Genomic DNA, 16,133 nt, shown 5'->3' on the forward strand with positions numbered 1-16,133 from the left:
TATGCATGATGGCACTGATTTTCTCGGTGCTTATCACTTCGGCGAAGTTATTTTTTCTACACGACAAGAAAAAACTGCGTCTACGTGTGTGTCTCGTGTCTTCTTCCTCTATTTTTCCGGCGCCTTGTGTAACAACCGTTAAAGCCGGTAGTTCACGAAATGCGTTCCAACCTGTACTAACCGAACAAAACGCTGTTGATACCTGTTTTCCCTAAGGGCCGGGTTGCTTCAGTTCACTTTTGATCGCCGTCGCTTGTCGTAAAGGATGCTGCATCTTGACTGTCACCCTGTGCACAGCAAGGCTGTACACAAAACACTTCTTTCTAAAGCACTCCAGTGGAGCAGTTATGAAATGCACGTTTTTAAACACCTATAATTTTCAAAGTAAAAAAAGGGGAGGGCGACGGGGGGGAGGCGCGAGGTCAGTGCGATTTTGACAAAAGGAAAATTTTTCATTCAGTGCGGATGCGTTAACTAGTAATCTGTCATTACTTAGTAATTGGTACTTAATTATGTGGGACGTCATCCAGTGCCACACAGAGACAGTCAAAGTGGTGTGGAAAACCTTTTCGCCTCTGCGCACTTTAGGCAGCCAAAGTGCCTCCTGAATTTTTTCACCGTGCCGGTTCCCGGCCGCGTTGACGAAGCCGCACATAGAGCAAGCGATATCTCTGGTGTTTGAATTACTCGCGCGAGGGCCGATTAGGCCTTTTTCGGCCATTTCGCCAGTCAGCGCCGACACAGATTTTTTTTGCGACACGGGGCCTTCAAATGCTGTCACTTTAAAATTGCAACTGAAGGGATGTACTCGTTTTTGGCATTGAAAAAAAAAAGTTGGGCACGCTTGCAATGTACTGGAGCTCGATGACATTTATATTTATTACCGTTCACGGAACTTCGAATTCCTGGGAATCATTGCGCCTCATTTCTCCTCTAATGAATGCTATTATAACCGACGGTTTGACCAGGGGGAGGGAAGAGCGAGCGACTTCCGTCCCGGCTAAATGGAGAAACCTCGGCTGAAACTGGAACTGTTCCTGGCGCTAGCGTCTGCAGTAAAGAGCAAGGTCCAACCGCAAGAAGGTTCTAAACGAATAAAAGATCACTCTCCCTATCAATTTTGAACATCTGACCCGCGCGGACGTTTCGGCCGCCGCGCATCCGTTGCGTGTTTCGCGAACTTCGTCGGTCGCATTATCTCGGGCGCTGTCGCCTGATTTGCGGCGCCGGACACAGACACCTTTCTGTCGTGTTCCTTCACGAGTTAGCGATGTCGGTGCTGCGACAACTATGGTGGTGTTTGGCTTTGTGCTCGTGACCGTAGAAATTGCGACGAGTGCAGGGAGACCCACGGGGATATGACGGGAACCGCTGCCTGCGCTCGCTTTCTCAATGAGCCATCGCTCATTTCGGCCCCGTGGATCATGAAAGAGTCACTGTTCTTGACGAATCAGATATCGTGTTTGGTTCCCAGAAGAATCGGCACATCGTGGGAACCGACCATGCAACTACGTTAACTGAATTGTATTGATGTCGCGTATACTAGTAGCGTAGACAATGGAGGCCACTGCGTGATGGTGTTTTGCTTTCACGCCTTTACATAAGGTCACTAAACAGTTATTGTTGCAGTGATCTGTAATTGTAAGGTACATCGTGCATGCATTAAATTGCGTGCGCTCAATGTGCACAGAATGATTATTCTGTACTGCGAGAGTAGCATGCGTGGAATGATCGCACACGTACTGCGTGAATGATGCACGGAATGATGTACAGAAAATGCCAGCTACCACGTTGGAGATAAACTTAACACCTCTGATGCATTGACGCACATTTCTATCTTGCACGGAATTTTGTAACACAGAATATATTCACAAATCTCTCTTTTAGACTGAAAGTAACGGGAAGGATATATACGTCCATAAACCCATGGAAAACATGTGTTCTGTTCTCCGTACATTGTCCCAGCGCTGCGGTTGTCATTATTGACCAGCATCGCAGCCAATTTTAACATGCCACGGCAGCAAAGAAATGGTGCACGAAAGACCAAGTGAAGCGCGGAGCAGGCGGAGAATGATTCATCCGCCCACCTCCCCTAGCAGGCCCGATTTTGGGCCAGTCCGCGCGTGCAGCAGACGCCATGCCAAGGTGCATGTGTCGATAATGGCTGCATCGACACGTTCTTTTTCTGTCCGCTATGATTTTGTGCGCAGGTTTTTGTCTTGCTGGTTCACTCACCCCTCCAGTGCACCCGCTGCACTTAACCGTTTGGTGCAGCGGGGCACTGAAAGGGAGAAAGCAAGCATATCGAAGCAGTCAGGGATGTTACTATTGAAGTCATGCCGGCCACAAGTCGTGCCTAGCGCAGCAGACAGGGTCGTCCAGTCTTAGTGCGAGCGCCTGGCCGCGACACAGTGGGCAGATGGACGTGACTCTTCGCCTCGTCTGCCACTTCGACGCGCGGCCGTGGGGGATGCTGTGGCCCTCCAAACAGTGCGAGCCACACGAAGAATGGACTGCCCTTTACAAGCGCATGCATATGACGTGGCGGTATTGGCGATAAGCAGGGAGAAACCGCAATGCAGCGCTGCAATGAGTTCTGCAAATAAATGCAAGTTAATTACGCTTCTGTGACTAACTACACGCTTTGCGCAAATAGAAGGGATGAACTAATCGCGGTAACCTAAAAATGACCATATATGCCCGCGCAGTGGTTCTTAGTCATGCGGCATAAAAGGCCAGCAAAATGAGTTACGCTTCCCGTCGGTTTTAACCGGAAGCAATACCAGCACAATGGTTCCTGCTATAGACTGACTAACGATGACTCACAAGGACTAATCCGCCGACCGTGTCATAGCCGTGCCAGCTTCTTGAACGCCTATAAAACCGTGCGAATTGGATTAGGGAAACGCTTAGAGCATTGAAACTTTTTTTGCTGATAATTTTCACCATTAGCTATGTCTACTGAATCCGAGTGACGAAATTCTGCCCTGAATTTTAACTCAGCAAGGTGCCTTGCTCTGTGCGATAGCTGACGAAGTCACGACATTTCGATAACCATACTCGGTCTCAGGCTATTGATACCAAGCACATACGAACGGACGCGCAGAAAAAAAGAATACCGGCAGCGATCACCCAGACAAACTCGCCAAGAAAGCGTTCGCTGGACGGGAACAGTTAGTTTCGCTTGGTGGGAAAGTGAAATGACGCATCAGTGCCGAATTCATTCACTTTTCCAAGCATTCCTGAACGGCGCTATTGAACACTGCTTATATCTGGGCTAATTTCGCACGTAATCTTGCTCGCACAGACTAGGCAGCCATAGCGTCAAATATGCAACGGGTCTTCTTTGGCACATCTCGAACACTGCCAACTCATTGCACTCCTGAACGAGAAAGTCGGGATCCCCCTCTGAAACCGAGCCCTTCCTTCACTTGTTCCAGTCTTAGCATTCCAGCGAGAGGGAAGGGGGCGCCACCGCTCTTCAGAAACATGCTGGCAGACCTTCAGTTTGGGCCACAGTGGGTGAAAGGTTTCATCGCGGTATTCGGTCCCATTTTTTCTGCCCGAGTCGGCGGCACTGCACGATCGAGGAAGCGGCGGCGAAGGGGCAGCCGAGGGAAAAACCGGTCAGGTGGCCCGCCGAAAACGACTGTCTCCGCTCTGCCTCTCCCTCGCACCGAACGAATGGTGACCCCAGGCGAACGCTCCGGTTTCCCCGAGCTGACGTCAGCAGAGGCGATATAATGGTCCGCCTTTTCGCCACACTTCCGGCCCGATTTCTTCGCCTCGGGCTGCTCTCCCTGTTAGGCGCACGCGATTTCTACCCGTTTGGATTTCTATTTTCTGACCGACGGCTGCGTTGATTGAGCCTGGCTTTCGTTGATTGAGCCTGGCTTTCGCTGCTGCTACCCGGTACCCCAACCGGAAGAATGTTAGTTCCTGGAAACAGAATGTTGACTGAAGGCACCGTAGAACGCTTTTCCCCGTCGAAGGACCACCTTCCAGTCTGAGAATACTGGGACCGGCGCCACAATGAAGAGAGGGGACCGTAGAGGGAAGGGACGAACCTCTCATCTGCCACTCCCTGCTCTTTCATTCATGAGAATCGCCCGACTCCATTGGCTGGAAGGTGATTTGGTTTGTTTTATGGGGTTTAACGTCCCAAAGCGACTAAGGCTATGAGAGACGCCGTAGTGGAGGGCTCCGGAAATTTCGACCACCTGGGGTTCTTTAACGTGCACTGACATCGCACAGTACACGGGCCTCGAATTTCTCCTCCAAAGAAATTCGACCGCCGCGGCCGGGATCGAATTTCTTTGGAGGAGAAATTCTAGAGGCCCGTGTACTGTGCGATGTCAGTGCACGTTAAAGAACCCCAGGTGGTCGAAATTTCCGGAGCCCTCCACTACGGCGTCTCTCATAGCCTTAGTCGCTTTGGGACGTTAAACCCCATAAAACAAACCACCTTCCAGCCAATGGAGTCGGGCGATCAATATCTGAATGAACCTATAGATATTGAATCTCACGTGACCTCACGGGAGCGTCTGGAGAAGAGCGCGCTGACCGGAGCATGGTGGCGATGTGCCGGTGAGACATGCGCGCCAAACTGATGCGTCAGTGTTTCTAAAGCTTCTGAGCTTTTATAGTTCAAGCTTTTCCTGGGCAAATGACTCAATGAAAGCGCAGTTCGTCGTTAACGTCTCTAAATAGACAACTTGGCCGCCTTGCCTCGCACTGAGTTTGTCCTTTTTAGCCTCTCATTTTTGAGAGCATGCAGTAGAAGTAAGCTTCGCAGAAGTACTTGCTGTTGGATTAGTTGGTTCATCATAAAATAAAAAAAAAATTAAGTAAGCTTCGCTCGGGCAGCTCCGGAGAAATTTTGCCGCTTGCTACGGAAGAAAATCAGTGCGGAATCAGAGCACAAAAAAAATTTTGAGGGCACTTAAGTCTGCTTGCGTGGAGGATTGCGAAAACCTGTCACTTGTTTTTTGCATTTCATCCTGACGTCACAAATTTTTGGCATGTCATCCGCACATCAAATGACTAACCCTTGCCACGTGACTGGTACGACGTCACACATTTTTAACATAGATTTTGGTCTAAATCGGCCAAGGTCAAAATTCGGGGTTCGGCCGGGCCTAAATTCTAATTCTCGTTACGACATACTACATCGTCATTAACTAGCACCTCATTGACACAATTAAACTGATATGAGACTACGTGACATGGTACCACTTTCGATGAACACGTTCTGCCGACAACTTTCGGTGACAAATTTTGCTTCTCGTGAGCCATACAATGCCATCGCAATAATAAACAGTTGACAGTGATTAAACATTTGTGGAGAGCAACATGACGCCTTGGGCAGGACGGGTCTATCGTCATAACCAATTGCAACCACCCTGCGCAACTTGCGAGTTAAGCAGTTCGCTCACGACTTACTGTCGTGAACCGTTCATGCAGATACGTCAGAGGCGCTTTAACAAAGCAGAACATAAACATCATAAAACCATGACAAACAAAAACAAGTCGCTGTTACACACTATTGCGTACGAAGCGTGATCCTTGGGAATAAATGAAACGTCTCGCCTCTACCGTCACCTGCTGTACAGGTAAGCTTATTCTAAGTTCCACCGACGACCTCGTGGCGACTGAGATTACCCCGGAACTATGCGAAACAAGTCGGAAAACGCGGCTTACGGAATTTGCAGTCGTTGCCAGTAACCAGGCCTTGATGACAGCAAATTACTCTGTTCTTTCCCGGCTGATAGAACCAATGAACAGCTGAGCACGGCAGCATTAAGATATGCGTGGAAAATGTCAAGGAATGGGACAAAAAAACTGAAGCGCACCACCAGTGAGCCCAAGAAGTTCTGGAGAATCACTCGTCGATCACATTATTTCATGACGAGTCTGGAATGTTAAGTTGTCTCGTTAGAAATGTGATAGAAGCAAAGATAGGGTAACAAGATAAATATTTGAAGATGAATACAGGCGCTATCACTATTCCTATTCGTATGTGATGAAAGGCTCGCGCTTTTAAGAAATTTATCCTGTTCGCATAGGATAAGATTTAGAAACGTTCTGGCGTGTAAGTATGCTACATGAGGAAAAAAATCTCTTGGACGTTAATACTGTTCGTATGTTCTACCGTCCTTCCGCTTAGGCTGCGGCGAATAGAAGGCCCTCAAGCCAATGCATTCGATCGGTTCTCATGGCGTCGCGGTTGCTATGCAGCAGAGGCTAGGCAGAGAAGCAGACAGTCCTTTGTCCCCGTGCCGTGGGGTGGTGAGAAGAGGGTGCAGGGTTCTGAGGAGCCCACGTCGTGGGGACAAAGGACCGTCTGCTTCCGTACCTAGCCTCTGCTGCACGTGACTCAAGTGCCTCCGTGGAATGGAATTGATGGCGATGTCATGACAGTCTTCCGAAGCCATTGGCCGAATATCCTCCTTTAAGGGGTGTCTGCCATTCCTATCCACACGAGTGCTTTGCCAAAAGGAACCGAAACACTAGTACGACACCCATCGTCAGGCTGCACACGAGATGCACGCCTTGACGACCACAACTTTCCACGTGCGAATCTTCTCGAACAAGACAACACAACTCGGCATTAAAGATGCCGCCCTTTGCATGTCGCGAACACCGCCTGCGTACGCATGGATCACACACAAAACAGGCAGCAATAACGACGGGAAGGCTGACGACGCGGACACTGTCAGGAGGACAAAAACACATGATCACTCACATGTCCAACATTGCCACTTGGAACAAGGTTCATCTGGCGTTCACTGCTGCACTTTGTGTCCTGCTTGTTACTTGGAATCCTTTCCAATCCCTAAGATTTTGCAAAGGATACACGCGGGCCTAGCCACAACCGAAAATTGGTGTGGTATCGTCGTCAGCACGCTCGTCTAGAGCGGTATGTTGCGCAGAAAACGAAATGGAATATTCGCTCAGACGCTCTGTATACGGTACAGTCCAATTTGCAGTGCAAACTGTCTGTGCTTCTGCACTTTAGCGCAAACATTGCAGAACGAAATGCCCGCTTAAAAATGTAACTTCCTTTCTGCAACAGGGCAGCGTTGAGCGCTCCAGACAACCGTGCCGACGACTGTGCGTTAGGCTTAAAACGTCGCCAAGCTTCGACTGCTATTAGATCCCGCACCCCTGGACTCCACTTAGAAAGGGCGCAAACTACGAGTCAAAGTGGCACGCACAGCCGGACGCCCCTTGAAATTACCTGCAGTGGCTCTCGCACCACGTTGGTCCAACTGGCCATCGTCGGACTAGGAGAAGAAGCAAGCGGCGCTGAGTTCCGGGGACATTCGACGGCGACTGCGGCTCCGGACGATGCGAACGCGGCGACGAAGAGCGCAGGAAAAAAGAAACACGCCTGCGCAGTGTTCGTCAGCGTCGCGCGGGCCAGCTCACGAAAAGAAAGTCACGTGGTATCAATGCCGTATCGCTGACGAGTGGAAGATTTGTGGAAGATTACGAACAAGGTCAGGGGCGACCATTGCCTTATGCTTTTGCTCCCACTTAAGAGAGGGTAGACTGATCCCCTGAAGACGGCTAATTCCAATCTCTGGTGGGATTTACAAAGGGTGCAGGGAGGGAGAGAATTCTGGGAAATGAAGTGGGAGACCTTCTCTGGGAACTGAAAGAGTTTGGGGGGGGGGGTTAGGCCACGCCTGTATCTTCTTCTGCCTTCCCCCGCATCCTAACTGAAAATCGTCTGGTGGCGTTTTTACCATTCGTCATCAGTTGGTAGCACTGACGCCCTTAAGTTGTGATAAGCAGCCTCTTGGCTCTATTTTTTTTTCTGCCTTTGCTCCTCCGAATCAGTGTTGGAAACAAGATTGCTGAGCAGCCGTTGATAACAATGACAATTAGGAACGATTCTCGTTGGGGGGGGGGGGGGGGGGGTCCGTTCAGTGTCTGTGCGCATGCGTCAGTTGTTTTGGCAATAGAGTTATACTCGCAGTGAATGCATCATTTGCGAAAATGATAAAGTGTGCAAAGGCCGGTGAATGTTGGACCACATTACGTCTATGTCGTCACAGAACGTGGTCGTAAAGGCAGTGAAAGTAAGTACCACTCTCGCCCTACCCCCCATCGTCACGCTCTTTTTGTATGATATACTCTAGAAGGTGTGGCGTCAGTCTGCGCAACTGAGAAAAAAAGCGAGAAATATAAGAAGCAGTATTGAAAAGCATAGAGTCTGCTAAAATTTGAGCGGTGAATGGCGTCCTTAAAAAGAAAAAAAAAAAGCATTCCGTGTAGCAGGCGCTGCCTCCGCAACTTGCGCGCTCGTTCATTGTCATGTTCATTTGTTCAAGCGGCTATAAGTTACCCAGCGAGGCGTTATTGAAAGCGGCGCAACACAAAAGGGACTGAACTAGAATGATTGACATGTAAAATATGCAAATGCCTGAAAACTCCAGCACGGCATGATTAAAAGCGAATGCAGAAAAAATAATGTTAGAGAATAGCGTGCGTTAGAATAAATGACAACGCCAGCCACGACGGCTGTTTTCCACCCTTGCGTCGATAAATTTACGCTGTGGCAAAATCAAGAGTACGACAGCTTTGAATGTTTGAAACACTCTTGGAGAATGGAGCTAATGTATTTGTTATAAGCGTTTTCGTACATATCGCAGCTGTCTTGGCTATCTTGTCCTGAAATGCCGCATCGCTGACCGCGTGAAAAAACTTCGGAATCGGCGGTCATCGCCTTGTTAGATAAGTCATGATTTCTTGTGAAGCAGCGCAACGGCACAAGGCCAGAGGAAAAGAAAGGACGATACACAGCGCTGACTAACAAGAGAATGTTTATTCAGTAAGCCATGCGAAAAACAGAAAAATACAAAGAACCGTGACAGATATCCCCCCGACCAGGCACGTATTTGATAACACAAGGTTAACACGTGTGCAAAAATTCATGTTCTTTCTGCAAGATAGCGACAGAAGGGGTGCTTACACACCTCTGACCCAGCTTCAAGATCTCAGACGCTTCGATAACTTCTCTAGTCAGCTGATCTTTGTGTCTATCAACAATCCTGCTTTTGTCATACAGAGGCTGGCACGAACAATCACGACAGTGAACACCGATGTGGCGGGCAGCATTCTTGACATCATTTTTGTGCTCCCTCAGCCTATCGTTCAAACAACGACCAGTTTGTCCAACACAGGAACCGCCACAACTCAAAGGGATCGAATAAGCCGGATTCTCTACGCACTTCATGCCCGCAAGTCATGCCCGAGGAGTACTTCCTAACGCCCCATAGAAGACTGTACATTCAATGTGCAGAATTAAATCACTTTCTCTTCCCCTATGCTCACTGACCTCTGTTGGCCGTGACGCTTCTGCTCTAGTGATGCAAAACTATCGATAGTAGTATCGATACTATCGATAGTTGAGTCACTATCGAACTATCGATGGTAAAAAAGACTATCGATAGTACTATCGATAGTACCATCGATAGTACAATCGATAGTTGTATTGATAGTACAATCGATAGCCGTATCGATGCTACTTGGGACATTAAGCCACTTGAGACCATCAAACCAATCAGGCATCGCAAATGTTTTGGTTATATCGCTGGCCAGCAAATGCGTAATATCAATATTTTTGCTATCAATAATCTTACCGTCGACAGTTTCACTATCCATAGTCTTGCTATCGATAGCGGTTTTATCGCTAGTAGTACTATCGATAGCAACACTGTCGATAGTAGCACTATAGTTTTTTTACACTATCGATAGTTTAAAAAAAAACTATCGATACTGTCGATAGTCAATTTTCCGATAGTTTTGCATCACTATTCTGCTCTCACCACCAGGGGATCTAGACAAGAGGAGCCGAACAATGGATACTTTTAGCGTAGACGAGACGTACACCGGCTGAGCACGCGCAGTGGTCGGCGCAGAGCCAGGCGGGACCACTGAGCACGTGTCGCCGGCGTCCGATCGCTCCGCTGCACCAAAAGAGTGTGTTGTTCACTTCTGATGAAATTGAGATTTCTCCAACGTAACGCACCACGCTTCCGTTCACTCACCGCGACGCCGTCTGAACTAATAAGAGAATTCTTCATTTGGAAACTATGCGCAAAAAAAAAATGAAATTCATGGCATGAGTGCCGTTTTTTCTAGCCGCTGATATTGTCGCAATACTTGAAATTAAATGCGATATTTGAAAGTAATTATTCTTCCAGTCCTGCATGTGTGCGCTGGACATCACCGTCGCAATGCGGCCTTCGCGTGGTGAGACTGGGAGAAACTTTCGGGATCTCTATTTTCGCCACTTTCTCCCTGCAGCAGTTTGGCATCTGGCTTCATTCTTACCTTGCGGTAGTATTATATTTTTTCATTAGTGCTTTAAGTTCGTCTGGATTGTTGAGGGCCAAAGTGCAGGAATTTGTCGAGAAGTATTCGCTGCGCACCTTTGTTCTCTTGTAGGCCCTTCACCAAGTATGCCAAGCAGTGTCGACCTGTGAGTAAACTTGACCACATTCACCACCTGAACATAGGCGTTAAAATAAAAGTTGCTATCCATCATCCAGTTTCAAGCTTTATTGCGGTGGAACGAAAACTGTCGTGTAAACGACGAGCACGGACTCTAAATTATCTCGTAGGTGACTTTTACAACTAAGGCTAGTGTCAGCTCAACGTGTCTATTTACTCCCTAATGTGGTCGGTCAACACCCTATAATCTCGGAAAGAGGAGAAAAACAAAGTTGTCGGAATGCAACAGTCGGCAATCACATGACGTCACGTCTTCCATACTTTGGGGGTACGTACATCCACGAGACCGTTCGCTATGGAACCGGTTCGCTTCTCTGCGGTTGCGTGACTTTAGGCCCGCTGACGTCACACGGTGAAGCGGCCAATCGCGCGCGCTGAAGCGCGAAGAGAACCATCTCGTGGATATAACGCCCGTCCAGCGCGTTGCTTCAGCTGTGCAGGTCGGGGCAGGTGGCGATATTCCCATTAGACACGCCTGCAGCCTTTCAGCCTGATCTGTGGTCGACAAAATGGCGGCCTCTGATTGGTTGGTTGGTTTATGGGGTTTAACGTCCCAAAGCAACTCAGGCTATGAGGGACGCCGTAGTGAAGGGCTCCGGAAATTTCGACCACCTGGGGTTCTTTAACGTGCACTGACATCGCACAGCACACGGGCTTCTAGAATTTCTCCTCCAAAGAAATTCGACCGCCGCGGCCGGGATCGAACCCGCGTCTTTCGGGTCAGCAGTCGAGCACCATAACCACTGAGCCACCGCGGCCTCTGAGTCGCCAATATGGGAGACCAACACAGCGTATCGCCGTGAGAAACCTGACACTGAAGGCATGCGTCAAGACGAGCGCAAAGGCGTCGTAGGAGAGTGCAAGAGAAAACACGAGATAGCCTTTTGTTTCGTTCTATCAATGGTCTACAGATAACCTCAACGTCCACAGTGTAATCGATGTAGCGTATTTTTCTTTATTGACATGGACATAAAAGCAGATGTTGGTGCCTGATTATGGCGCCGGCTACTACTCTGCTCATAACAGAAGAAAAAGACTTCAATTGGCGGCATAACGCGCAACAAAACAGAGCTACAGCACATATAATACACAGGGCAAATAATATAATGGACAGGCCAGAAATGCTAACATAAATGAGAAAAATAAACTATAAGTAATGATATTACGTATTCGCATAAAATGAGGATATACTACATACTAATCACGGCAAACGGTACAAAAGCCACATATTCAAAAATTAAAAACAAGGTATTAATATACTGACCTAGTTTGTAATGTACTTTGCCGATAAAGCTTCGCCTATTTTCCTGCTAATGCTTCCCTTTTCCCTTCAGCAGACAAGGGAAGGAAAAAAAGGAGCTCTTTTATGACAAACATGAAGGAAGCGGACAGACAACCGACAACCGTGCGTGTTTTCCAAACTTGAGCCCTCTGTTGAAAAGGAACCGGCTTAGCGTAACGTCAGTTGCGAGCATGCTTCGAATGCCGTGCGATGCACCACTGATGGAGCAGAGCAGAGGCAATGTTCTTTTTTAAATTTGTAGCGCTCACCAAAGGAAGACCAATAAGGTGTATTGTTTTAAAGATAATCGTTTAGAAAGGAGAAGAAAGAACAACCGCATGCGGCCTGTGCGATGCGAATCCATGGTGCTCTAACAACTGAGCTACGACGGCGGCTGTTCAATCTTCTGCTTTCGGGGATATTTATGTGTAGCGTAACCCAAGACTGAGAGTGTTCATCAGCGCCACCTTTGTCCATATATCGGCGGACGTAGTGCGTCCTGTATTACCGCGAGTGCCACATAGGAACGTGCCGTGGTAGAGCACCGGATGCGAAATTCGAAGGTCGTGAGTTCGATCCCAACGGCTGCATGTTGTTGATTTTTCTTCTTCTTTCTTATCAGTTATCTTTAAAATAATTATCCTCTTAATCTTTCACTGATGAACGCCACAGATAAAACAAAAAACACCGCCTACGCTCTTTGGTTTGGGTGGCTGTTGGCTTCCATCATGCTTTTCCTTTCAGATCCAATTTTACGCAGAGGATTCCGTGAAAAAGGGGAAGAAGCCCCTATAGTAGAACATGAGTGGCTGAGAGAGTGTTGTGGCAGGTGCGACATTTTTGTGGGGACAGGGAGTAAGGGAGTCTTTCCGGGCCTATACCGCTCAGATGGCGGAATGCAAGATGTAAGGCACTGACCTTCTAGCGCGGAATTGGGAGCACGTATGGGTACAGTAAATGCAGACTGACTTGCGAGGGACTCCAGCAGACTATCATTTGACATCACGCTGTTTGAAAGCGGGGAGTTTTTTTCGAACATCCCATTTTTTACTGATATCGTCGCTCCGTGGTGACCAACTTCCCGGCCTGTTAGGCCTATTTCACATGCTGCGATTCGCATGAGATTCATCTGTCCTCACAGGCTATTATGCTATGCGACGCCCGGTATCTGCGTTCAGGAGGCTGGATTCCGTCTGCCCGAAGGAATTCGACAACGTGGTAGCGGGCAGGCTAGAGTAAGGTGTGTTGCCTGAACTTCCGACAACCGTGCGTGTTTTCCAAACTTGAGCCCTCTGTTGAAAAGGAACCGGCTTAGCGTAACGTCAGTTGTGAGCATGCTTCGAATGCCGTCCGATGCACCACTGATGGAAGTTGGGAAGAAGAATAGAGCAGAGAGGATTACGGATAGCGAGCACATGACGCAGGCGCAAACCTGGTCGCCTCTGGACGACCGACTGGTATGTGAATGCGACGGTGCGGCTAGTTAGCTGAAAACTTGCACCTGAATTATCTGAGCTGGTATCTACTGCACACATCTGAAAGGGTTTACACGTAGATACATCACACGCTTGCTGACAGCGCATTTGTCCCATCTGCTTTGTTCGTGTCCCGTCTCCACTCCCCCTTTCCCCTTTTGCGCTGTTTAAAATTGAGCTGGTATCCCTCAGAGACGGCGACTTTTATGAATTTTTTTTTTTTTGCAATATAGACTTCCATCGGTCATGGGGCTTCAGTTCTCTGAAGTCACTGTGCAACCAATTTACAAAACAAGCGCTATCCCGTAGTGGTCGGCCTGTAGACTTCAAGAAAATATGTTACTTCTAAATTAATTCAAGCCGTACCCGCATGCGAGGGTACAGCGCTATTGGCACCGCTTCATAGACTTCCGTTTGTCCCACAGTGGATCTGCGTTACCCCTCTTCGACCTTCCACTCTGAGGCGATGTCGATACGACTAATCAGTCTGCGCGCTCAGTTCGACCTTGGTCAAGGGTCGGAGAAAACACCCACGCCGTAAAAAAAAAAAAAAAAATGCTTGCCTATACGTAAAAAAAGAAAACGAAGATAACAGATGAGTCAGCTGAACGCTGACGTACCACTCAAGCGATTTGAGATCTGCTAAGTTGGACTTTAGACCAAATTCAACGGCCGCGATAGTGTCGTTTAAAAATCTGTGCACTGACTGTGCGATGATAATCACAGAAATAAAATGTCTGAGGTTGAAAAAAATGTTAAACCTTATTTTCTTTTTTAATCAAAGCTCTCCCATACGTTAACGTTGGTCGCGCTTGCAGTGATGTTTTTGGCCTTCGTGATGATGGCTATTTTTTTTTTTTAGTTTCAGTACAGTCGGGAAAATCACAGAAACTCAATAAGAAAGGCAATATACAACAGATACAACTAAAGTAAGCAAGAAATAAGTAAAAAAGAAAACACTACCAGCACAGAGGAAACTAATATAACGCATCAAATGAACAATGCAGCGTAAGTTCGCACACTGTATCTTAAAGTATCGAGATTTGCTTTCGAATATACATATACTGCGTACATTACTGTCAAAGGGACGCTGAAGACCAACTGAAGTTGCCCCATATGGATAGATTACCGCATTCGGACGACAGACACGCTGCTTTGAATGAAAACGGATGTTTTGTAAGCTAGAGAAAGTAAAAAAAAAATGGCTGTGGCTTAGCTCTGGTTCAACCTGGTAGAGTAGCGAGAGTCTAGCTTCTTTCAGAGATGCAGAACTCGATTCATCGTCATCTGTCCTCGTGGATGCACTGTCGTCGGCTAAGCGGGCCTGTCTAGCCGCGTCGTCCTTACGTCGCTTGTCGAGACGCTTAGCGCGCTCTTCCTCGGTCTCCTCGGCTCGCCGCCTCCTCTGGATGCACTGTCGTCGGCTAAGCGGGCCCGTCTAGCCGCGTCGTCCTTACGTCGCTTGTCGAGACGCTTAGCGCGCTCTTCCTCGGTCTCCTCGGCTCGCCGCCTCCTCTGGATGCACTGTCGTCGGCTAAGCGGGCCCGTCTAGCCGCGTCGTCCTTACGTCGCTTGTCGAGACGCTTAGCGCGCTCTTCCTCGGTCTCCTCGACTCGCCGCCTCCTCTTGCCTTCGTTCCTACGACGAGCCATAGCTTCCTCCGAGCTGTCTGTTCCTACAACAGGCTCTGTATCATTGTGATATATATACCCGTCGCATCTCTGACGTCACTCCGCGCATGCGCAAACTGACGAGGCGGGCGGCTAGAATTTCAATGGAGGCTAAATTCTAGAGGCCCATGAAATGTTCGAAGTGAGTGCACGTTAAAGAACCTCAGGTGGCCGAATTTTCGGGAGCCCTTCTCAACGGCGTCCCTCATAGCCTGAGTCGCCTTGGGACGTTAAACCCTCCTAAACCATAAACCATTTCTTTGGTCCCACTGTTCATCCCTTCCTCTACGACGCGGTTCGGGTGTCCATAGAGATATGTGGGACAGTTACTACGTATTCTCTTTCCTCAAAAACCAATTTTCAATTTTACGAAGGAACGCCATCGCCCGTTCGGCGCGACGCCTTTCCCGCGGTGCCACGGCTCTGCGCACAGCCAGGCTGACCTCGCGAAACGGCTGGCGTAGTGTAGCTCTCGCTACAAAAAAGGGACGTGTCGCCACCTCAGTGTCGCTACCCCTGGCTGTTTTCGCAAGCAAACTGCGGTGAGTTAAAACTTTTTATGTAGCGAGAGCTACATTACCCGCAGCCTCACCGTTTCGCTGTGGACCTTCGGCGCCACTTGTGCGCATGCGCAACGAGCCGAGTGACGTCACAGCCGCGCAGCTGGTGCGCCCGCTCGCCTCCGACCGAAGTTAGGCTACACCACCCTTCACTCAAAAATGATGATCAGGGAGTCTTTTCTTGTATGGAGCTGAAAGTTTCAGTCAAACGTGTGGAAGAAATTGTGAAATCCGAATTTTTCGGCAACAGTTTTGTCTTTTGGTGCCAGACAAACACGAAGATAGCTAGAAAGAGGCAGAATCGATTTTTACTAAGAACAAAAGTTGGCTAGTCTGGTCCTCACTGTCCTTTTAAGGAGATGCCTGCAATTTAGCCCTGTGCCCCAGAAGAGAAACGATAAGGCATACGAATACCCGGCTCTGTTGCACGATCCCTGTATCCCAATTCCTTCTGTCTATGAGCGAAGTGACTGCGTCGTCTTCTCCTGCGGCATACGCCGAAGTCGCCAGTGCGCCTGGCGCAACTTGGCCGTATGCATGACACCAACATTCCAATGTTCAACAACCATTTCAAAGCGCGATGCAAAAATTGCGCGCACTTCCACACGCCGAAAGATTGCGT

General features: G+C 48.5%; 1 protein-coding gene across 2 annotated transcripts in view; it reads right to left on the reverse strand.

The window, feature by feature from the left end:
* Positions 1–16,133, reverse strand: part of snu (ABC-type transporter snustorr) — a 68,901-nt gene that overhangs the window by 17,715 nt on the left and 35,053 nt on the right. The window contains exon 1 of one of the 2 annotated variants that reach the window (XM_089553702.1): positions 7,241–7,381. The exons of the other annotated variant lie outside the window; for it this stretch is intronic. Within the exon in view, the coding sequence (XP_089409828.1) occupies positions 7,241–7,279 (39 nt within the window). The 5' untranslated portion in view covers positions 7,280–7,381. Of the gene's footprint in view, positions 1–7,240; positions 7,382–16,133 lie in introns of those variants that run through there. 2 annotated transcript variants of the gene reach the window in all.

This window comes from Amblyomma mixtum, chromosome 7 (genome assembly GCF_055824585.1).
Source record: "Amblyomma mixtum isolate Tamu chromosome 7, ASM5582458v1, whole genome shotgun sequence".
Taxonomy (NCBI): domain Eukaryota; kingdom Metazoa; phylum Arthropoda; class Arachnida; order Ixodida; family Ixodidae; genus Amblyomma; species Amblyomma mixtum.